The sequence below is a fragment of the Candoia aspera genome, chromosome 14 (assembly GCF_035149785.1).
Source record: "Candoia aspera isolate rCanAsp1 chromosome 14, rCanAsp1.hap2, whole genome shotgun sequence".
Lineage (NCBI taxonomy): Eukaryota > Metazoa > Chordata > Lepidosauria > Squamata > Boidae > Candoia > Candoia aspera.
In genome coordinates this window covers 6,255,209-6,279,093 of record NC_086166.1, presented here as the reverse complement: position 1 = coordinate 6,279,093, position 23,885 = coordinate 6,255,209, and the positions used below count along the sequence as shown (strand labels likewise).

Genomic DNA, 23,885 nt, shown 5'->3' with positions numbered 1-23,885 from the left:
TACACAATTAAGTTGTGGAACCTCCCATTGCAAGATGCTGGTGGAAGAAGGTGGAACTCACAAACACCATTCAATCTTCACTCTTCTTGGATGAGTTATTTATCAGAAGAGACGTCATTTTAAAGAACAAAGACAGAATTACGAGAGAAAGGAACATGCGCCTCTCATCTGCCTGCGCTCCTGGAAGACTTTTTGGCTCCCAATTTTGGGCAGTGGAACCACCACAAAGCCCTGCCCAGAACAACCCTTCTCCACTTTACTTGCTCAACAGCCTGTTCGTAATGTCTGAAGTTGTCCAACTCCCGGTGGGTCCTTTCGGAAAGCTGGCGAAAGATTTGCTTCCTCCACAGGGTGGTCTGACTCGGGCTGAGAGAAAGAGTGAAGGACTGTGCGCAGGAGTTTAAAGCTATAACCGGGGGGAAAAAAGACAGAACTCATGATCAAGCATTCTCTACGATTCTGCACTTAAAAAACACATTTTTTAAAATTGTGGCTATTTCTCTGCTGCTCCACTCCAAATGACTCTGAGGAGCAGATGGCAGTAAGAGTTAAAAACAAGCAATATACACACATACATACATACATATGAAAAACTTAACATGGTGCAATCCAACAACATGCCCCAAATGTTCTCTCCCAGAGCCAGGTTTTCACTGCTCTGAGAAAGCTCTTCAAGGAAGTGGCAATCTGTATATACGGAAGCAAGTTATGCCACAGGAGGGGTGCCACCACGGAGAAGGCCCTGCTATCAGGTCCCTGCAGATGGAGATCCTTGGGTGATGGGACCTCAGCAAGGTTCTTCTCCCAGATCTTCCAAGACCAGCAGGTGGTCATGGAGATAACCAGGGTCTGAGCCAAGAAAAGCTTTCAAGGCAATAACCAGCACCTTGAATTTGCACCTGGAAACTGACTGGCAGCCAACACAGGTCCTGATGTTCCGTGGGCAAATTCCTTTGCTGAATTTATATGGAATCCCTTTGCTGAATTAATACTGAATCTCTATCCACTTTTCTGCTTAATGGGTTCCCAGGAAATGCACACGTCTGTAACGCATAGAGGGACCAGAGACAGGTGTGAACTTGCCCAAACATTAACCTTTATCTCAGCCTGATTCCAAGTGAGTAGAAAGGCTGAAAACTTGGGTACAAGACACTTTTCGGTGGTGGCACCATATCTCTGGAACCTCCAAGGGAAACATGGACAGTTGAACAAGACCTCAACAGCAGCCCTAAACCAATTCACTGATTCACTTTCGCAAGCTGAGATTTGGATTTTGCACTGCCACCATTTGCAAATCAAGAAGTTGATACAGCCGCTTGCCTCTTTCAGTGCATTTCTTTTAATTCTGGCAAATGGCCTTGGGAGGAGGTTGCATTCCCAACTGTAAATGACTACAGGTAGTCCTCAACTTACGACCATTCGTTTAGTGACACTTCAAAATTACAACGGCGTTGAAAAAGCAACTTGCAACCAGTCCTCTCACTTACGACCGTTGCAGCGTCCCTGCGGTCATGTGATCGAAATTCAGGTGCTTAGATTTACGATGGTTGCAGTGTTGCAGGGTCACTTGATCGCCATTTGTGACCTTGCCAGCTGGCTTCCAACAAGTCAATGGGGGAAGCTGGATTCACTTAACGACATGATTCACTTAATGACCATGGTGATTCGCTTAACAACTGTGGCAAAAAGGTTTTAAAATTGGATGTGACTCACTTAACTGCTTCGCTTAGTGACGGAAGTTCTGGTCCCAATTGTGGTCGTAAGTCAAGGACTACCTGTAGTTGGGATTTCAATTCTCCAAATTATGTAAGGAAATAAAGGAGGGAACAAAGACACACATGCACACACAGATAAAAGGTAAAATCAAACATCCTTTAAAGGAAACTTTAAAGGGTTTCTTTAAAGGGAACAAAGACACACATGCACACACAGATAAAAAGGTAAAATCAAACATCCTTTAAAGGAAAATGACATTAAAATAAAGAATATTTTTTTAAAATATTAATTTTTAAATAATTTTTTAATTTAAAAAATTAAAAGCTAGAGATACCACGCACCGGACTGAGCTGCGAACCATTTTAGGGTGCTCTGCGAATCCACAAGGCAGCCCCTGCTGGAGACCCAAGTCCACAGTGGATGCTCGTCGGTCACAAAGTGATCCTCGACACCCGCTGGTAAGAAGGACGACAGGCTGGATGTCTCTGCAAACACGCTGGCAGATGCTCTGGAAGGCCTGCTGGCTTCTTTCAGATCGATGTTAGACCACTGAGGCTTTGACGGAAGGGAGTCCAGGTTGGAAAGGGGTTTTTCTGGGGCACCTGGAAGGTCTCCATCTGGCCCAGCAATGGCTTCCTCAAGAACAGTGGCCAACGGGTCCATATCCAGCTCCGGGGCCAGATGGGGACCGCTGGTAGCCTCAGAGACGGTCCCAGGGAGACGGGCATTGTGTAGAACGGATTCTGACTCCCCTTGGGAATCTCCATCACTCTGAAAGGCGGAATGGCTTTGCTCTTTGATGTCATCCGTGAAGAAGCAGCCAGCGCTGGAGATGCAGGAGAGAAACGAAGATTTTACTCTGAGTCAGTGTTTCTCAACCTCGGCCACTTTCAGATGTGTGGACTTCAACTCCCAGAGTTCCCCAGCCAGCCTTGCTGCTCCGAACTATCCATGTTATTCATTGAAACACTAGCGAGTTGTATGTTTCTTTCCCCAAGTTAATTCCTTTATTGCATTATCAAATACAAATAATCTATTGCAGCATATATATCTGTTTCAAGTGAGTACAGTGGTATTTACACAACGGAAACTGGAAACCATTAGCACCGTGATCAATCAGATAAATTAAACCTCTAAAGATGTCCCAAACAGTTTATGTCCACGTTAAATATTTCTAAGATGTTAATGAAGATAAGGTTGCTTAAGTTGTGCAACGAATGCTAAGTGTGACATTGGTAAAAGGTTGCAAAATGCATTGAACTGGTTTATACTTTGAAAAAAGATTTATATTCTTGAGACGAGTGAGTTTGTTGGGTCAAAAAAAAAAATTCTCTGTGTTAATGTTTTCTGTGAGACTGGCCGGTAGAAGGCTTCCCTGCCCTCCAAAGATTATTTACACACACACACACACACACACACAAAACAAGAAAAAACAATCAGAAAAAAATAGAAATAGAATCAGGTAAATTACAAGCATAACGAAGTCTTAGCTTTTCCATATTCGGAAGTGAATAAAAGAATACCCTTGCTCCCAAAAATCCTGATTAAACTCTACGCAGAACACAAATACCAGGAATAGCAAACAACACAGTATAGATCACACAGTAAAACTGTGAAGTTGTAAATTGCAATGAAAAGGCAAACATCGTTGATTTGGATAACTGGGAAGGAAGAGGGGAATGAGGGTCTCCAAAAGGGCCTCTCTGGTACCTCTATGCTGATGTCTCTATGGTTTTGCGAGAGAGCCCACCAGATTGGCAGTTCTTCCTGCCCTGTTCCGTGCTCCGCTTTGGAGAACAGTTACCTAAGAAGGCTGGTGGAACTGCCGGTTTGAGATCGGTCGCTCTCTCGGTTGCAGACAATCGCTTTCCACAACTTCCCACTCAGCTCGCTTGGCGTGACACCTTGACGGAAGTAAATTGCTCGGTCCTCACAGCTGACCCCCCAAACCTACATCAGAAGAGATGGAAAGGGCTGAAGGGCTGAACGAGAAGAATCACAGCTGTCCACTAGAAGGAACTGTGATGTCCAACCATGACACTGTCCACCCTTTTTGCCTCCTGGAGGACATCGGAGGGAAGCATATATGACTAGACAGTGGTAATTGCACTAACGCTTGGTTAACTGTGTGCAAATGAAATGGCATGAGGTTGAGTTTTCAGTGACTTCTTTGGAAAATGTCTCCTATTACCCCTTTTAGGGTTAGGGTGGTGGATGAAAATGCTCTAAAAACCATCTCTGCACTGAAAGCAGTGTTAACTAAAGGAAATATAAAAAACTAAAAAAACAGGACTTGTAAGTAAAAAACTAGAACACTGCAACACTCGAGGAACTACAGGTCATCCTCGCTTAATGACCGCAATTGGGACCGGAATTTCAGTCGCTAAGCAATGCAGTTGTTAAGCGATGCATCGTGTGGCCGGACATGATTTTACGACCATTTTTACTGTGGTTGTTAAGTGACTCACCATGGTCATTAAGCAAGTCACAGCAGTTGTTAAGCGAATCAATGGCTCCCTATTGATTTGGCTTGTTGGAAGCTAGCTAGGAAGGTCACAAATTGTGATCACGTCACTGCAGGATGCTGCAACCGGTCATAAACGCAAACTGGCTGCCAAGCACCCAAATTGCGATCATGTGACCACGGGGGTAATGTGATGGTTGTAACGTCGGGGATGGGCTGTAACGTTTTAGCTCTGTCGTATCTTTGAACTGCTGTTAAATGAATGGTCGTTAAGCGAGGACTTCCTGTAAATGTTCTGAATCTTTTCTCGAACTGTATTAAGGGTGGGTTTGCTTCACCTCCAGCATCCTGCCACTCTCCCAGCCCAATTTTTTTGGAATGTGGGCCTTGGCAGGAAGGTCAGTGACTGAAAGTAGCCCTTGACTCAGAAAAACATTGGGTACTCTGTGCTAAGCCCCCATTTGCTTTGATTTGGGCCTCGTATTTATATGTACCCGGCTATTCTGGTTTATGGCTAAAATGTTCTGAGAAATCTGCCAGTGGTTGTTTATTCCACAAACCAAGACTAAACCGTGACTTAGAGCAACACGGGACTCTAATCCCCACTGTTCTTTCCTCTCCTCCACCCAATGGCCTCAACCCAGTTTTTCTAAAAGCCTCACCTGGTCATTTAAGCCCACATCCACCATCTGCATTTCACCAATCATCTCGATCCAGCTGTTGCCACAAGGGTTGTGAGAGTTCACGCCTCGCCTGAACCAGACCTAGCTCAGAAAAGCCCTCGTATCAGGGATGGAAGTTTGGAGTCGCCCTCCCCAAACCCCCCCAAAAAAGCCCCTTAAAATCCTGACATTGGAGCATGTTATGAGCAGCAGCAATAGTCATACCCCAGATTGCCTGGGGCAAGCCACAGAATCATCACCTTTATTCAGGAAAAAACTCGCAGCTGAGTGCCCATCAGTCATTCTTTTAAAAGGCTCTCTACAATCAACAGGACTAGCAACTTAGCCAGCATTTACAGCTCCAAAGCCACTTACTTTTCTGTCTTTCGTGACTGCCCAGACCACATTCACCCCAACAGACACATGCAAAATCCCATTATCGGCAACTGGTGGATCCACAATTGTCCAAGACGTTCCTGCCGAAAGAGAAGAGACAGGGACTAGCAGAAGGGTGCCACAGCTCCGCAGCAGAGAAATGACTTCCTTGGGCCACAAGCGGACCTACCCTGTGGGTTGTTTCGGTCAATTCCTTTTCTCACAATGGCCTGTCCTTCCCAACAGGTGGCCCAGAGGAGATCATACGCTCCACAGCTGATCTGTATTGCTTCACCTGGGGCAGGTATTAAGGTCCAGGAAGATCCCTCAGGATTGTGATGATTGACATCTTCCCGATACCAAATCTAGGAAGAAAAGGCCGTGGCTCAGAAAGAAACAAACGTTTGTGAGCACACCAAGCCAGGATTTGGGCCTTCTTCTCTTGCATCAGGGATGAGAGTCTCATAGCCTTCTTTGATATTACTGTCCTCAAATTCCAACACTGAGGGATGTTGAGGGCATCAGCCAGCCATCCTTCCCTCTACAAGCAAACTTGGGAAGCAAAGAGGTGCAGAAAAGCCAAAAGGGAGATTCAGACTGCTTGCTAGCCAAGAATCACAGTAAGCTTGAAAGCCGAAAATAAATCTTGGTGGGCCTGGGGGAACTGTTCCATGAAGACAGGACATTTTCAATCAGTGGGGGACGTTGGAAAGAAGAATATGAGTGAAGGAAAATGGAATGAGAAGTTGGAGGAGGGCATTGCAGCCCAGCCAGCTCTGATCAGGAGATGTTAGGAGATGAGTACAGGTAGTCCTCGGCTTACGACCATAATCAGGACCAAAATTTCCATCGTAAGTCGTTGTGGTCATAAAAAACATTGCAAAATGCGATCATGTGACCGCAGGATGCTGCAACCAGTCGTAAATGTGAGCCAGTTGCCAAGAGCCCAAAATGTGATCATGTGACCGCAGGGTGGTGGCGAGACATTTTGCGACACTTGGAAGTGCTTTGCAGGCCATCGTTAAATGAACACCCATTCCGAGGCCATCATTAACGAACAGTCATAAGTCGAGGACTACCTGTATACAGTGGAGCAAACCGTTGAAAAAGTCAAGTTTCTGGTGACTTCATGGACACTTCTGTGGATTTTTCTTGGTAACAAGGGCATGCTCTGCCAATGTTGTTGTTGCCCTATTCCTACACCACTTTTAACGTTCCGGTTTAGTCTACAGACCAGTGTTGGCTGGCTGGGGGAATTCTGGGAGTTGAAGTCCACACACCTTAAAGCTGCGAAGGTTGAGAAACACGGCTATAGACCTGGGGTTTCCTGGCTGTCTCCCATGAAGGTACTAACCAGGTTGGACCCCGCTAAGGTTTTTGAGATCAACCGAAATGCTGCCGCCTAATCCTATTAGTGTAACATGGCCAAGAATGACAAAACCTTGACCCAGCTCTGAAGGGACTCTGATCATTACTCTGATTCTCATGGAAACATCTCCACCCTTCACTGAGGCCTGCTTTTCAACCACAAGCAACGACAGAACCCAAAGCGGGCACCCTTTGTGAAGTGGGGAGGGCAGCCTTCCTCTGGCATTCTCCAAATACACCGGACGACGTCTCCCGTGACTGCCATACTTGCTGGGAATCATGGCAGTTGTATTCCAACTCATTGGGAAGAGACCAGGTTGGGGGACTTGGCTCTAAGCTGGTCAGCTGATGGACCGGCCCCTTTGGCTCTGTGCCAAAGTGACAAGAGGTGAAGAAGAAGGCCTGAGGACAAGGAGACCTTACTTTGCCTTGCAGGGAGACAGCCCAGACTGACAGTCGCCCCAGGGGTTCATCGGTAATTTCCCAGCCTCCCACGGAGATGTCATTAAAAGGATCTGGCAACTGCTTCGGATCTTGATGGGATGGAATCTACCTCAAAAAAAAAAAAAAGGAGAGAAACTTGGAGTTACTGATGGTTCCTTCTGAGGGCCGCAGGAACACCCCTCCCTTGCCGAACCCCACATGGTGACGCATTCTCTATCCTGGGATGCCCCCAGCAACTAGAAAGACCTGTGCCCTACAAGAAAATCCATTAAAACCCCCCCAAAAAAGAATATGTCTAATACTTATTGAAAACCACAGAATCCCTTTTTCCTAAGGGAAAGTTGCAAATATTCTTTCAAAGCCTAGAGAGGGAAGAACCCTCACCTTCACGCTGCCCAGAGCCATCACAGAGTTGGGCAGCCTTAGAAATAAAACACAAAATATAAAGCAATAAAATAAACAAAACAAAACAAAAAAATTGTTGTTGAACGAGAACCAAGAAACTGCAGCTACTTGGGCAAGGCAAAGTCCTTGGCCACACCCAACCACCTCTGGACATACTAGAGGCTTTAAGCAAAGGGGAAGAAAGAGAGAGAACAAAACAGCACACACCTTTGCCCACGTGTCCCGCGCCTGGTATCTCCTGTACCGAATCCACCTCCTTCGTCTGACGCAAGAATTCCACTTCTTGTCCTTGGTGTACGTAGCTGGGAAATCTATGGCGTAGGCCCACCCCTTCAAAGGAAGAAGAAAGGGACCAAGATAGAACATGATGAGCCCACCAGGAACGAGGCTTCAAAGAACCTAAGGTACAGTCAGTCACCACTGATGCTCTTGTGATGCCGCTACACCCCACTTGCAATCTCTTCGCTAACTCAAAAAGAAAATCAGAAAGGAAATCAAAGCCTCCCATTCTTTCTGGAGAACTGGAAACTCTCCCTTACTGCTAATTTCATTAGGACCAGCTGGATGTACTGCACTCGGCCACTGTTTACTTAGCAGTGGTTTCCCAAATCAACTATGGATTCATGCAACATGCTAGAGCAGGGTTTCTCAACCAGGGTTCTGTGGCATCCTAGGGTTCCACGAGAGGTCCCTAGGGGTTCCCTGGGAGATCACGATTTAAAAAATCATTTCAAATTCGGGCAACTTCACATTCCAGAGGTAAGTTTCATTCTTATTTTTAGTTTAAGAACACTGTTAACGCATATTGACAGGCCTACCCATGAAACAAATATAATCATTTTGTAGCTTCCAGCCTGTCTTTGAGCCTGAACGTGCAGGGGTTCCCCAAGGCCTGGAAAATATTTCAAGAGTTCCTCCAGGGTCAAAAAGTTGAAAAAGACTGCACTAGACTAACATCAACAATTATGGCTGCGTGTGTTTGGGGAACGAAGCTTAGATGTCTCATGCCAAGAACTGAAGGATTGACCTAAATGCCAGAGATCTTTCACATGGAGATTTCTGCAAAAGACTGTCTTGAAATTAAAAGATTTGGAGACTAAGATTTGATCTCAAGACTACAATGGAGCTCACAGTCTCTCTGCACAAAAATCTAGTCTCAGTTGACCTCAAGTTTTATTCACTTTAGCAAAATCATTTTAGGGTTGTGTTGGAAAGAGGGACGACCAATTCAGAATCCCTTTGGGATCTACTACGGCAGTGTTTCTCAACCTCAGCAACTTTAAGGTGGGTGGACTTCAACTCCCAGAATTCCCCAGCCAGCCATGCTGTTGAAGTCCACCCACCTTAAAGTTGCTGAGGTTGAGATTCACCCTACTATGGAGATCTGCCAGGGGTTTTAAATCTACTTTTTCATCTGCATCCAGTAAGGCTTTTTTTCCTCCTTCCCCCAAGGATTCGAAAAACTGAACCAGAGTCCAAAAGCTAAGAAACCGTGGTACAAAGCTGGACTTCTGGGGGAGAAATGGTGGACTAAAGACGGCTCCATGAAAAGCGGAGCCAATGACCGTGGCAGAAGGAAGAGCCGGGGAGTCGACTGGCTCTTTGTAATTCCTCTCTGGCCAAGGAGAGGACTTGAGATCACCCACAAGGACTCCAGACAGTTGCTCCTCGCGAAAAGACCTCAAGACAGTGGTCCAAATTGGTAACTGTGATTTTCTTGAAATGCTGTGTGCATATTTGAAGAGATTGCCCTGTCACTGCTGTAGGCAACCATATATTGACACAACAGCAGCCAACAGCCTGGCCTTTTTAACCCAAGTGCCTTCCTGATGTGCAACATTTCCGTACTGCCCGGGGATGATGGGGGTTGGAATCCATCAGGCGGGCACTTGAATGAGGAAGGCTGCAATGTGGATTATTACCATGGGGGAGGAGAAAATCTCATTTTCCCAGCAATTCATTATTAATAAAGGAAAGGGGAATTGCATTTTCCCAACAATTCACATTATCAGTGGGATGAAAACAGAAAACAGCATTTTCCCAGCAATTCATTATTACTACCAGGAAAGGAAAAGGGAACTGCATTTCCCCAGCAGTACACATTATTGGGGATGAGAACAGAAAAATAGCATTTTCCCAGCACTTCATTACTGCTACAGGGATAGGGAAGGGGAATTGCATTCTCCCAGCCCCCCACAATATCATGGGCATGAAAAGAAGAAATGGCATTTTCTTAGCAAATCATTATAGTGACTGGGATAGGAAGAGCACATTACATTTTCCCAGCAGCTGATGCTTGGGCTTCGAGGCCAAAAGAAACACCCCAAGGACATCCATCCGCATGTTCAGTGTAAGCAAGCTGCTTCCTACGAAGGCATTCAGACCCTGATCTAGCTTCCTCCGCCCTCCCGTTTATCATTTGCGGTGGCTACTGCTTTCCCCCGAGAAGGCAGACCCCATAGTGTTCACCTACCCCTTTCTCTGTGGGTTCCCCTCCAAAATTTTCATCCACGTACCAGTCAGATTCCCACTCCCAGTGAGGAGACGGCAGCGCAAAGCTTTCCAGCTGCTGATGCTTCAGCCCACTCACGTCACTCCATTGCCAGCGGTCGCTGGGCAGCAGGCTGGCGCAAAAGCCGACCACCGGGTTCCAGCGCTGCCCGAAGGGGGGCCGGGGGCAAGAAAGAAGACAGTCACACCTCCCAACCGACACCAGCCTTTCCCCCACCCTGGACATACTCAGGCCGTGATTCCCAGGCTGGGGGCTATGGGCTATGCCATCCCAACAGTGCAGGCTGGGGAACTCTGGGTAGCCAGACACCATTAGGACTGTAACGTTGCAGAAATGAACTGATTAAACCACTAACTTGATCTAGAATCGGCTCGACTAACCGAGGGCTGCAAAACAGTTCACGCTCAAAACATCCCAACTTTGAGATGTTCTTCCCCATATTGACTTGACCAGCCCTCTTCCCACAATGAAGCGGACCTCTCCAGGAAGGGCTTGGACCTCAAAGTGGACCGTTCCAGCTCTTTTTGCACACCTCAACCAATTATTCTTCTTGACAGCTGACAGTTACAACCTCTCTCGGTCTTGGAAGCTAAGGAGTGTCAGGCCTGGTTAAGAATTGGAAGGGAGGCTACAAGGGAATCCAGACTAACCTACTCAACCTTGATTGATTAACCGAAGTTTTCAGCCTCCTCCTTTTCCTCTGGTTATTTTTTTTAAACACAACCTTGGACTGACGCTTCTAAAATCGAGATGTTCTCCCTCCCCTTTCTTCAAACGCAACTCAAAATCCAACTCAAGTCCTCTTCAACTCCTCCAGATGCTGCTTAACCACATCCTTTAGGAAGAGCGAGCATTTTTCGTAAGCTGAAGGTGGCCGGAGGGTGGGACCAGCTGCAGAGGTCAGCTGAATGGTTGTAGAAACATGGGGCAGGGCCCTCCAGTCTGAAGGGTGGGAAAAGAATGTCCATTGACTCCAGAAGGTAGGAGGAAGATGATTAAGCCCTGGGGCTGATAATATACAGAACACTTGATTTCCACATTCTACAGCAGGATCCGGGGACTTTGGATACCTTTATTTCTCTCTGTGATACAGCAACTTGTTTAGCTGGGTCAAGCCTATGAAAGTTCTGCTCTTCTCTACCGGCAGTCATCACTTAACGACCACAGTTGGGACCAGAATTTTGGTTGCTAAGCAAAGCGGTCATTAAGCAAATCCAACCCGGTTTTTGCAACCTTTTTGTGGCAGTTGTTAAGTGAATCACCGCAGGCATTAAGCAAACCACATGGCTATTACGCGAATCATGCAGTTCCCCTTGATTTTGCTTGCCAGAAGCCAGCCAGGAAGGTTGAAAATGATCACGTGATCATGTGACGGTCATAAATGCAAAGCGGTTGCCAAGTGCCCAAATGGTGATCACGTGACCATGGGGACACTGCAATGGTCTTAAGTGTGAGGACCAGTCGAAGTCAGGCTTTTTTTAGCACTGCTGTAAGTCCAAACCATCACTAAATGAATGGTTGTTAAGTGAGGACTACCTGTAGTTCCTGAATGCCGGGTTGAATTTCTAGAGATCTACGGGCTTGCCGGGTCTGAAGTTTGACCCTTTTACAGTGACTAACACTCCAGAAGCACCGACAGGTAAAAGTTCCCAAGTTTAAAAGCTGGCCTGGGTGGACGAAAATGGTTGAAGATGTAGGAATGAATTATTTTTTCTGCATATGGATTTACAGAGAATTGCTGAAGCAAAGGATGTTTTGTTTTACACATCACACACATCCATGAGTACGCACGGTTTGCCTGAGCAACTCAGTTTCCTGGGTTTGTTAACACCTCGACTAAGGCTGAGCTCACGGATTACGCCGGGCGAAAATGGACTGGACTTGGGTTTGGCTCAGGTGTTGTAAGAACCAGGCAAGAAAATAGGCCAGGGCCAAAGCCGGGGAGGGCGATTCTCTATTTTGCTTTTTGCAACATTTTTTCTCATTTTTTTCTTTGGCACGTTTTCCTCTCCATGCAGCAAGCTGCTGAATAATGTAACCGGTTACGCCTGCAAGCATCTGAAGATGAGAGACAGAAAGCAGCTGCCCACCTCTGAGCAAGAAACTTCAGTTGCTCCAAGTTTCTTTTTCCACATTGATTTCAAGTAACCCGCTGGACCTCTTTCTGCTGTCTGGTAGTGTAAGGACTCCCTCTTTTTTTATCAGTTTTCATACAGAATAGCATTTCTCGACCTTGGCCACTTCAAGATGTGTGGACTTCAACTCCCAGAATTCCCCAGCCAGCCATGCTGGGAATGGGAGTTGAAGTCCACACATCTTAAAGTGGCCAGGTTGAGAAACACTGATATTGGAGTGGACTCGTTACCTGCACTGAAGGGCAGGGCCAGAGCCAACAGGCTGAAATTGCAGAGAAGCAGGTTTAGGTTAGACATTAGGAGCCGCTGACTATACGAGCCGTCGGCCAGTGGAACAGGCTGCCACATGAAGTGGGAATTCTCCCTTGCTGGAAGCCTTCAGCCAGAGGCTCAAAAATGTTTTAGCAGGTCCTGCCCTGAGCAGAGGGTGGGCTGGATGATCCCGGGGACCCCTTCCATGAGTCCACGCCCTACATACCTGATTCTCATAGGCTTCCTCTTGGAGTCGGATGGGGACGTCGCTGGCGTGCACGTAAACGTAGACGCGATGATCGCAAGCCAGCCCCCAGCAGCACTGCTTGACGACCGAAACCCGCTTAAATTCCAGTTCGCCATCCCTGCAGAGCTCCCAATAATGGCCGGTAGTGGCTAAGGTGTACACCCTCCCCAAAACGTCCACTGCCCACAGGAGCGAATGGGAGGCGCTCATGGCTGGAAAATACAAGGGGAAGAGGCGGGCCAGGGGTTTACACAGGTCAGATCCGGTTTCCCCCAAAGGCAGTTTGCCTTTCTGGAGTCGGAACAGGGCCTGAGGAGGGGGGCACAATAAGAAAAGATCGGAGCTCGGAGCCACTGTTCCCAGCTGGGGCTGAGTCACGAAACACATGGACTGGGTCAAATCGAAGGAGGTTGAGTTAATAAAAAAGGAGGGGGATTGATTAGGAAAAGGAGGACCTAACAGAAGAGAATCTCTCTAGTTTGAATGGTGGAGTCCTTGGTGCTCCCTGAGCTGGGCTGCTGGCTTGCAGACGTTTCATTGCCCGACTAGGGAACGTCATCAGTGCGAGGGAGGGTGGGGTTGGCTCCCTGTTTATATGCTGTCGCTTGCCCTGCCAGTTTTGGTGTGGTGTGGTTTTCTCCTTGGTGGGTCCTTGATTGGGGTATTGTTTTCTGGTTGATTGTTTGCCTGATGTTAATCCTGGTATTGCCAGCAATCAACACCCAGATAAGCAAATATTAGCACGATTAACACCAGACAAACAATCAGGCAGAGAACAATACCCTAATCAAGGACCCACCAAGGAGAACACCACACCCCCACCAAGACTGGCAGGGCAAGCGACAGCATATAAACAGGGAGCCAACCCCACCCTCCCTCACACTGATGACGTTCCCTAGTTGGGCAATGAAACGTCTGCAAGCCAACAGCCCTGCTCAGAGAGCACCAAGGACTCCACAAAACAAGGACCCTCCACCAAGCCAGCCAGCACGAGACCAGGGAACTGAAGCCCTCCACAACTCAGTTTCTTGAATAATGCTAATCTATTACCTGTAAAAAAAAAAAGCCTTCATTGACTTCTTTATTGCCTTTGCAACCACCTCTCTGTCAAGGAGCTCCGGCTGGCACGCCCAGATTAGATTTTGAATCCATGTACAGGACAGCAAGGTCCATCACCCTCTCCCCTCCCCCCCAATCCAACCGGGCTTGCTCCAGAGTAAACCAGGCTGGGATAATACCACCAGAGCCGGCGCTCGCCCCTTTCCAAGGAAGGGCAGGCGTTCTCAAAGGTTCTGGGGCTCCCCCTGGTTCCCAGGCGTTGAGACGGTGGGGGGGAGGGAAGGCTCCGGGAGAGACCCGGGGGGGGGCATTATTTTTATTTACTTGTTGCAACGGCTGCCCATCTCAGCTATTAACAGAGAAGGGGCGGCGGGGGGGGGAGAGATTAAGAGGGAAGGGAGGAAAAAGCCAGCACCGGTGCAAAAACGGGGTGGGCACCTGCCCCGGGCACTTAGCCCGTCCTCCGAGACCGACGCGGCTCCCTCGCATCTCGGAAAAGGCAGAATGCCAGCAATTGCAAAGCGGCCCGGGAGGGGCCCCAGGGAGACCCCGACCTCGGCGTTTGCTCCAGAGAGGAATGAATGGATGCGCGGGCTCCCTCCTTCTCTTCCAAGAGCCCCCCCCCTCATTTCTTCTACCTGATCCCCCAGCCTCCTCCTCCGCCACGTCCGGCGCTGCAACGGTGGCCGGAGAAACGCGCAGCAGCGGCCGCAAACCGCAACATAAGGAACTGGAGCCCGGGAGGAGGCGCCCCCTTATTGGCTGGGAGAGCGCAGGCCTCGGCGCCGATTGGCTGGCCCGGGAATCAGCTGGTTCCATGGCGTTCTGTTCTCCCCGCCCCCTTCTTTGCAGGCCGATACCGGCTGCTCGCTCGGCCGTGACGTCTCGCCCGCGGAAGACTCGGGGCAGACGCGCGTTTGCGGGTCGTGGGAAAGGAGGGTCCAAGGCGGTTTCTTCTGGAATTTGGGATTTTTTTTTCTCAAACGGGAGGAGACGGGCAGCCGGTCTAAGAAATAGCATTCCCCCTCTGTTCGGCATAAACACACAAACTGGGCTCACGAGGGGTACCAAGCCCTGGTTTGCTCAAGGGTGGGCTGTTCCAGAAGTTACAACTGGCTGGGTTCACCCGACGTGCTAAACCACTGGCCACGGGTTACACATTGCAGGAACTTGGCTCACACTCCCTGCTAAGCTGGGTTCCCAGGACACACTTCTTTGCTGCACCTCCAGCTAGCTGAAGACATGGGAGCAATTTATGGGTTGGTTGACAAGACCTATAGCGGGGCCCAAGTAGGATTCAAATTAACAGCAGAATCCATTCATAGCAGAAAAGAATGACAGCCAATCAAGTGCACCAAGATTTGGGGGGAGCACATTTACTCCACCCCCTTTTCTAGAAAAGCCACATTCTCTTCAAATGGAGGATGGGCCCTCCTGCTTCTAAGACTCGTGAGATGCTAAGCTATTATGCAAAAATGGGAGGGTTGCAACTGAGGAATGACCGAAGGGACATTATGGGCTTTGTACTGAGATGGTCCATCTAGGGTTGCTAAATATGGGTAGCAAAAATGCAGTGAACCATTAGTGACAGCTGTGGCACAAAAACTAGACTTGTTACTGCCTTCTTGGGATCAGCTGTATTTCTGCATGTTGGCAGCCTCGATCTGAAACCCTACAATTTAACTGTTTTGGATCTGTTCACACAACAGGCTAAGTCAGTTTATTCTGTACAACTCAACAAAACCTAAACATTGAGTCAAACACAAACCAGCCAATATGTCACCACTGTCTGAACCAGTGTTTCCCAAACTCAACAACTTTAAGGCCTGTGGACTTCAAGTCCCAGAATTCCGCAGCCAGCATGGGAATTCTGGGAGTTGAAGTCCACATGCCTTAAAGTTGCTGAGGATGAGAAATGCTGGTCTGAACTCTGCCAGCAACTGAGTTGTAATCCTGCCCATGGAGCAACAGAGAATCAATCTGTTCTACGTGAAGACCACTAACCTTCATCTCATCTTCTCCAGAAGAGAGACAATCATCTCCTTCAACAATTATCCCCCAAATCTGTCTGCTCATCAGCTTCACCACCCTCTGCACAGTTGACTCACAAGTTAAGTTGGGCTCACAAGGCTGGTGTCAGCTGTTCTTGAAGAAGATCATAAGATAAGCTGGAGGTGCTGTCCAAAAGCTTCCTCTTTCAAACTGGGGACAGAAACACCCATTCAGTGACAAAGCGATTGGGGTGTGTGACAGATCATCTGAGGAACCAGGCCAGCGTTTCTGAACGTGGAAACTCCTTATAAAGATTTACACTTGAAGCTTACAATAGGGTATGGCATGTAGGGGGTAAACACCCTTAATTCCCTTTGCAGCCCATGGAGACCCTCTCCCTAAGATTAAACCATCAATTTTCAGCAGAAGATCACAGCAAAGTGGCAGGTGTATCTATTTAATTATTTAAAAAGAAAGACATAGTAAAAAGGGCACATCAAGGCTTGGGGATCCTCAGCCCACCAACTGTCCTTGGCTCTTAAACTTCTGGGTGCAAAGTTTTGGTGATGGGGGGGCTTTAAAGGTGCTGCAAGCCTGTTGGTTGTTTTGGCTGAAAGAGTCACCTTAGAGCAGTGTTTTTCAAACTTGGCAACTTTAAGCTGTGGGGACTCCAACTCCCAGAATTCCCCAGCCTTAAGTCTGAACTGTCACTAAACGAATGGTTGTTAAGTGAGGGCTACCTGTACTGTGTCTATTGACAGCTGACTGTCCGGAGGCGAGCTCCCAGGACTTCTAGGTGTCTGCAGAAGCAGGCGCTGCTCTTCGAAATCTCTTCGTCGTCGGAGACGACCTTCAAGATTGCAATAATCTTTTTAAATGAAGCTTTAATCCTGAGTTTTGATGATGAAAAGGTCTGATTTATAGAAATAAAGTTACTAAGGCTGAAGTAATGGAAAGAGATTATATTTGTAATTGCGTTTATATCTGTCCTGGAGAAAGTCGGAAGTCCCTTTCCTTTTCCAGCTCTTTGCGCTTTTACAGTTTTTCTTTGGGTCGATACTCGCTCTTTTCTATACTCGATTTTGTATTTTAACTCTGCTTCGAAACGTAATGAAGTTCTTCAACAAAAACAGACAAACCCAAGATCGCAGGAGTCCAGCAGCCGTCCCGGGGCGCTCCACGGTTTTGTCCACTTTCGCCGTTCCCAGGGAAGAGCTTCGCCGCGGCGCGGGGCTGATCCGCGGGGTCCCCGGTCCCCTTTGCGCTTGGGCGGTCGCTTGCGGACGTGCCACCGCCGACGCGGGAGCCCCTGTCCCGGCAGCCGAGGGCGTGCGAACGCGGGGGGTGGGACAGGCTGTCCCCGGGGGGGGGCGCAGAGGCGCGGCGGCGCGTCCCCTTTAAGAGGGACTTTCCTGCCTCCCGGGCCAAGCCTCCGCCGGGGCGGGGAGGGAGGAAGGGGGGGGCGCCGAGAGTCACGTGACCGCCAGTCTTGTGACTGCTCCGACTCGCCGCCGACGCCCGGAGGCACGAAACGCCGCGCGGAGACTCCGGGGCGCGCCCGGCCCCCCATGCCCGTGCCGCCCGCCAGGCGCCGCCGCCGCCGCGTCGGGGCCCAGCAGCCCTCCCGGCCCTGAGCCCCCCGCGCGGGCCAGCCGGCCCCGCCCGCCCCGCGCCCCGCTCGGACCGGCCGCCGCGCCCCGGCCATGGACGGCAAGCCGCTGCTGCAGGACCGGCCGCCGGCGTACAGCCCCTGCGGGCCGGCGGGCGGCTACGGGCCCCACACCTACGGGGCCATCCCGCCGCCGCCGCCGCTGCCGCCGCCCTACCCGTTCCCCCCGGGGCCCGGGGCAGGTGAGCAGGGAGGGAGGGGCGTCTGGGCAGGACCCCGCGGGTCCCTGCAGGAGCGGAGGGGGTTCCTGCGGGGAGGCGCCCGGGAGTGCCTCTGGGCGCGTGCAGAGCGCCTGTCCGGCCGTCGGGGAGGGGAGGGGAGGGACGAGGGGCGTCTCCGCGGGGGCTTCTTGGCTGGCGACCTGGGGAAGGGGCGGCCCAGGTGGCCCTGGCTAAGGGCAGGCGGGAAAGGGGTGGGGGGTTGAAGGCCGCCCTCCTCCCTCCTCCCTCCCCTCCCTTCCCTTCCCCGGCCTGGCCTTCCCCAGCTTCGGCGGCCCGCGGGACTACCGCTCCCATCGCGCCCGGCAGCAGGGGACGGGCGTTGCGGCCGGAACCCCTGGCGGGCGCCCTGTTGGACAAGGGGCTGAGGAGGGTGCGCTCATTTTCGTGCGGGGCAGGGAGGGGGAAAAAAAGCAAGGTGGAAATTTCCCAGCCTGGGGAGGGGGGAAGAGGGGCTTTTCTTGGAAACGCCTCCCAAAGTTTTTCCCCCCAGAGGAGGATGCTTTGGATTCTTGTTTTTTCGGTCGGTGCGGCTTAGTGGATCTCCCCGATCTTGTTCTCCGACTCGGTCCGGTTTTTCTGCCTCTCCTGGTGGTTGCAAAGAGTTGGGCTTAAAACCTTGGGCCAGCTGAGATCTGCTGACCGGGTAGTAGTGATCCAGAGGCTTTCCTGGGGCTGGGTAACCTTGTTGATCCAGATCCAGAGGCCTTTAAAAAAGGTCTTGAATAGCCTTGTTGAATCCGTGGTGGGGATGATTCAGTTCAGAGGATCAGCAGTTTCAAGGGTGGTGGTTTTTTTTTTTTGCAGAAGTTTTATATCGGGTGGAGACCTCAGTGGGGAAAACCAGCATTTGGACTCCAGTTCCTTGCTTGAGAATGAGGAATGAGTCTTTCTCATGAAGACTCAATTGCTGTTCAGGGGAAGCGTTCAGACAGCCTCTGGCTCGCTTGGGGCTTAGTGCCGTGTGTGAACCCGGCCTCCATCGTGTGCCAGGTCTGGTGATCCACCGTATTTTTGGACCACCACGCTTGCAGAGATGTGTGGAGCCCTAAAAGCAAGAACTGCCATCTCTTAATAATGCAGAAGTCATTAATGAATCATGATTATTACCCAAGAATGAAACACACCACCATGGTTATGGTTTGAAAACTTTACGTCAAACACCCAGTGGTGACTTAGTCTAAAACAGTGTTTCTCAACCTGGACCACTTTAGGAGGGGTGGACTTCAACTCCCAGAATTCCCCAGCCAGCCATGCTGGCTGGGGAATTCTGGGAGTTGGAGTCCACCCCTCTTAAAGTGGTCCAGGTTGAGAAACACTGATGGAGAACATGGCTTAGTGTGATGTGCAAACCAGCTTTTCCTGTTTGTACAGAGGCTAATAATCTTATCTAATGAGGCTATGGGGCTATGCTGGCAGGGGAAGCTTGGAATTGTAGTCCAGCTTACGTGGAGGGAGAATGTTGGAACAAGAATGTGCCACAATCCATGCAGGAATTATTTTACAAATAGAGGCTACTTGTAGGTAATTTTCGCTGTCTGGACCTCCTGTTTATCTTCTTCTTTTGTGTTTCCTCTTCTTTCTTCCCCAGTGTAGGCCTGTTTGTTTGTATTTATTTACACTTCCATCCTTCATTTTTGTCCATGTTCCACGCAACTTTAGACTTAGGCCAAAGTGGCCTAGAGATTGGATTGATTTATCAAATTTGTACGCCCAAACACAAGACAGACAACTGTTTCTGTACCTTGAGCCATCAAGGCTGCTTTTGTGCATCTCCTGCTTTTGAGGGTGGGGTCTTTGTAAAGTCTTTTTCGGGGGGATAATGTCTATTTTACTTGATTTCTGCCTGATCCTGGGTACACAGTCCTGGGGGATTTATAGAGGTCTCAAATGGCCCTCTTGAATCTTGGGGCCTCAGTTGATTAAGGATCGTTCTCCATCATGGTGCTACTGGACTGGCCAATGCTTAGCTGTGCCCTTGCATGTCATAAATCCCAGTTTGGAGGGGGTGTTCTTTAAAAGAATCACCTTAAATTTGAGTATTTTTTTTTTGTTAGAGATATTTAGCAAGGAGCAAGAAGAACAAAAAACACATGTTTGAACTAGCACACTATACTTCCATTTAATTCCAACGGCAAGAACCAGTAAGTTAATAGAAATTGCCTCTTTGTGCTTGCTGCTTTCCAGAGGTGTGGGTGTTCAGCTCCCAGAATTCCCAGTCAGCTGAAAGGTATCCTGGGAATTGGAGGCCAGTACATCTAGAGGCCCAAGGTTGGAGAAAGCTGAACTAATGGACTAGATGGGCCAGTAAAGGAGAGGAATTTTATTAAAAGGCATAATGATAATTGTTATGAAAAGGTACTACCAAACTCCTCTTGATTTTGGGCTATCCCAAACTAACAGGCCTCTCCCCCTATGGTGTCAGGCACAGAACTGACTTTGCTTTATCATGGTTTGCTGAGTAAGCCTCAATGAGCTGGGTTGATGCCTCACCTTAGGGTGGAAGCTACGATGTGCACATCTTCATGGCTGGTCTGCCTGTTGCATTAAACCAAGAATATTGGCATGGTGGCTTACCAGAGACAGATGAACAGTGATTTGGAGAACACTTGAGAACCTGAAAGCACTTGAGTGCATCTGAAAGGGTTTGGTGTTTCCCTAAGCTGAGATCCTTGTGTGGTTTGGAAACTGTTGATCTGTGGTTTTTTTGGTCTGTTTTGATCCTGTGAAGAGTCTGTCTGAAGTTAATAATTAGCCCCGGGTACATTTGCCTTGGCGCAGAGAAGAGCAGAGGTCTGCAACCAGGTTGCTAGGATGGGTAAGGGTTATGGGGCATTGAGAAGAATTTGTTCAAACTCCATTTGGGTTGCTACCTTTGACATGAGGAGATGTCAGAGAAAATGTCAGAAGAGCCTTTGACTTTAAAAATGTTGGGAATGCTTTTAGGACCCTTTTGTCGTGATGAGTAGACGCAAGGGGGAAGAAGAGAGGACATGAAAAGTTGCTGTCTTGGTTTAATTTGGGAGAAGCAGTGCTTATAGGCACAACGAAGGGGGCTTGCTTAATGTCTGAAAGGGCACTGGTGCTCACTGGCTTGCATGGGGAGGAGATCCCACCCTCCCACCCACCCATTGCGACTTTCCCACAAGCTTTGGACCTCAACTCTGCTCGATGGCTTTCTTCTGGAGTTGAGGCGTTCCAGATGCCGTTTGGACCAAGCCCACCTCTGGACATGAAGAGTCGTCCATAGAATGGATGAATTCTGGAGGTCTCTCTCTAGTTCTAACAGGAGGATGAGCTCCCTGGTTATCTAGCAGTGGGACAGGTAGATGTGGGCAAAGCTTACACGAGGGACAAAAGAGGCGGATGAGGTGGACACAGGGAGCCTTGCCAAAGTGTCTCTGTAACCCTGGTCCTGTCAATGGAAAGTCCCGTGCTCACCTCTCCATTTTGTTTCCCTGCCCAGGATATGCCGCTCCTTCTGGTCCATTGCCACATAACTACCCCAACACTACGTGTACGATAATCCAGCAGCCCCCTCCCATCACGTCCGTCGTAGTTGTTGGCGGCTGCCCCGCTTGCAGGTAAGTTTCTTTTTCTGGGGGTGGGGGGGATCTGTTATTTATTTATTTACTGAGGCTCATGATGTGGGGTGGCTTATCTTCCCTTAGGACAGTAACAGGATCAAAACACTGTACCTAACAAAATGTCTGGATTGGGTTCACCGTCACGAGCCTCACAAAGTCACCCCGTCCCTAAAGGCTTAACAGAAAAGCTAAGTTTTAATTGCTTTCTGGAATCTTTACGATGTGTGGACTTCAACTCCCAGAATTCCCCAGCCAATTCTGGGTGTTGAAGTCCACGCCTATCTTAAAGCTGCCCAGGTTGAGAAACACGGGTTTAAACCTCCTTTCCCCCTTTGAGACAAGATTGCATTCAGTGTGATGGAGCTGTGTATCCCACCTTCTTTTTACATCTAGGGCAGCGTTTCTCAACCGTGGCAATGTTAAGCTATGTGGACTTCAATTCCCAGAATTCCCCAGCCAGCAAGTGCCTTTGAACTGGGCTTGAGTTCTAATGTTTACATGGGTACAGCCATGTTGTTTTCCGGGATGTTTTTCACTTCCTGTTCTGGCCAGTATTCTCCCATCTGAGTGTTCGCCAGGCCCGATCTTGCTTAACTTCCCAGCTCAGACAAAATGTCCTGCTGAGCTTTTCAAGAGAGAAGCGCATTTCCTTGCATGCTCAGTCCTTCCCATGGTGTGCTTTTTAGTAAAAAAAAAAAAAGTCCATTAAATAAACTGTCCTTGGTGCACAATTAACAGTTAACCCAAAAGGGGTTTTCTTGCCAATTCTAAGCATCTGGGGCACTCCGAGCACAGCAGCCCAGCTTTAGACGCGAAGATAAACATTCATTCTCTATTTTTAGCCAGCCCGGGAGTGACAACTGTAAAGCACGGGAAAGTTGCTCAGGTTTCCCCGGGCCAACTCTTACTGTATAGCTAAGATTAGCGTTCCTCTAAATGGAAAGTTTTATGGCCCTCTTCCTGGCGCTCTGCCTTCCCGTTAGCGGGCCAAAGACGCAATCGTCATCGAGAAAATTGCTGGTGTTTCTGTGGTGTTTAAAACGCAGCGTGCTTAGCTGCAAGGGAGTGAAGAAAAGCATAGGAACGGGGTGGGGATTCCTACTCAGTTCGGAAGCAGGAAGGTACATCTTCCCTGCTGATAATGTGACTAGCTGGTCATACTTCCGGGCTGAAGACACAGTCACTGAAGTTTGCTGTTGGGCCTACAGGATGAAACACCAAGGTGTGTTTGTGTGTTGCAGCGTTCTGGGAGGGAGGAAGTGTGTGCTACTCTGCTGAGCTCTGCTCATTTTGCTGCTGCGCTTTACCACATTGCAGTAACTTTTCTTCCTTTTGTGCGATTTCCTCTTGCAGAGTTGGTGTGTTGGAAGACACCTTCACTTGCCTCGGCGTCCTCTGCGCCATTGTATTCTTCCCCATCGGAATCCTCTTCTGTCTCGCCTTGAGACAACGAACGTGTCCGAACTGCGGGGCCACGTTTGGTTAAGGGATCAACCCCTGGAGGCTTTGAGGAGCCGAACCGTTTTTCTAATGTAAATGTCGTGTACAATCACGTTTATGCATCGGAGCTGATTTTGTAAAAATCAAAATGCGAGTCTGTCTCTCTTTCGCATGTGAAACTGATACCCGAGCAAATCTGTTACACAATGCAAACCTCGTTTTGGTTTTGTGTTTTAAATGCACCTTTTTGGGGAAATTTAAATAAAAGTGCTTTTTGCAACTTTGCAAGGGGACCCAGCCTTTTTCCCTCTCCCCAAAATTAAAAGAAAAATCTCTTCCTGTAGTAGTCTTGATGTTACTCAGTGAGGGGAATGTAGATTCGCAGTGCTAGCCCAAACCCAAAGAGCAGGGTTCCTCAACTGTGGCAGCTTGAAGGTGGGTGGACTTCAAGGCTGGCTGGGGAATTCTGGGAGTTGAAGTCCACCCATCTTCAAGTTGCCAAGGTTGAGGAACCCTGCGGTAGAAAGTGAGCCTCAAAAAACAAGAACTGATCTGAACCAGGCTATAGTTCAAACGCTGTTTCCAGCGGCTCCAAGCAGCTCTGAGAGATGCAAGGTGAATATGACAATTTTCTGCACTAATGCAGAATTGTTTGCAGGGCTTCTAAAAGAATTACCTACTCAACAGATGTTTGTGCCTTTGTGCGTGTGGTTAAAATGCAGCATGATGTTGTGCAAATGACACGAAGTTCAGGTCATTTCCACAAGGATGTCATGACGACAGTGTGGCTTCTGCCAGTTGCTTACAACCCCCCGTGCTTCGGTATCACCTGCTGTGCTTGCTTTAAGCTCCTTGTCACCTGCTAAGATTGTCCTGCTCTCCTGTTGGGACTACAGTTCCAAGTTTCCAGCTGTATAGGTAGTCCTCGCTTAATGACCATTCGTTTAGTGATGGTTCAGACTTAACGACAGTGCTGGGAAACCGACTTGCGGCCGGTCCTCATACTTACAACCGTCGCAGCGTCCCTGCGGTTGCATGATTACGATTTGGGTGCTTGGTAACCAGTTTGCGTTTGTGACCCTCACAGTGTCCCGTGGTCATGTGATCGCTGTTTTTGGCCTTCCCAGCCGTGTTCTGGCAAGCAAAATCAAGGGGAAACTGCATGATTCACTTAATGACCATGTGGTTCACTTAACACCTGTGGTGATTCACTTAACTATCACCACAAAAAAGGTCATGAAATTGGGTTGGATTCACTTGACTGCTTTGCTTAGCAACTGAAATTCCGATCCCAATTGTTAAGTGAGGACTACCTGTAGTCAGCCTGGTCTTAACTCCAA

At 48.9% G+C, this 23,885-nt stretch overlaps 2 protein-coding genes across 2 annotated transcripts in view; one reads left to right on the top strand and one right to left on the bottom strand.

Moving 5' to 3' along the window:
- Window positions 1–12,822, bottom strand: part of TECPR1 (tectonin beta-propeller repeat containing 1) — a 30,558-nt gene extending 17,736 nt beyond the window's left edge. Inside the window, exons 1-10 of the mRNA XM_063314909.1 lie at window positions 12,560–12,822; window positions 9,908–10,090; window positions 7,642–7,764; window positions 7,009–7,134; window positions 5,408–5,582; window positions 5,218–5,318; window positions 4,843–4,944; window positions 3,521–3,666; window positions 2,058–2,542; window positions 261–406 (exon numbers count right to left, since the gene is read on the bottom strand). Of these exons, the coding sequence (XP_063170979.1) occupies window positions 261–406; window positions 2,058–2,542; window positions 3,521–3,666; window positions 4,843–4,944; window positions 5,218–5,318; window positions 5,408–5,582; window positions 7,009–7,134; window positions 7,642–7,764; window positions 9,908–10,090; window positions 12,560–12,790 (1,818 nt within the window). The 5' untranslated portion in view covers window positions 12,791–12,822. The remainder of the gene's footprint in view (window positions 1–260; window positions 407–2,057; window positions 2,543–3,520; window positions 3,667–4,842; window positions 4,945–5,217; window positions 5,319–5,407; window positions 5,583–7,008; window positions 7,135–7,641; window positions 7,765–9,907; window positions 10,091–12,559) is intronic.
- Window positions 12,823–17,320: 4,498 nt separating this feature from the next.
- Window positions 17,321–22,833, top strand: BRI3 (brain protein I3). Its single transcript, XM_063315168.1, has 3 exons — window positions 17,321–17,482; window positions 20,985–21,102; window positions 22,459–22,833. The coding sequence occupies exons 1-3, from the start codon at window positions 17,335–17,337 to the stop codon at window positions 22,589–22,591; spliced, it is 399 nt and encodes a 132-aa protein (XP_063171238.1). The 5' UTR covers window positions 17,321–17,334; the 3' UTR covers window positions 22,592–22,833.
- Window positions 22,834–23,885: the final 1,052 nt, after the last annotated feature.

Excerpts from the sequence above, each read along its gene's own strand:
- BRI3 (XM_063315168.1), top strand. The coding sequence starts at position 17,335 with ATGGACGGCAAGCCGCTGCTGCAGGACCGGCCGCCGGCGTACAGCCCC. Across the intron at positions 17,483-20,984 it reads CCCCCCGGGGCCCGGGGCAG|GATATGCCGCTCCTTCTGGT; the intron begins GTGAGCAGGGAG and ends TTCCCTGCCCAG. Across the intron at positions 21,103-22,458 it reads GGCGGCTGCCCCGCTTGCAG|AGTTGGTGTGTTGGAAGACA; the intron begins GTAAGTTTCTTT and ends TTCCTCTTGCAG.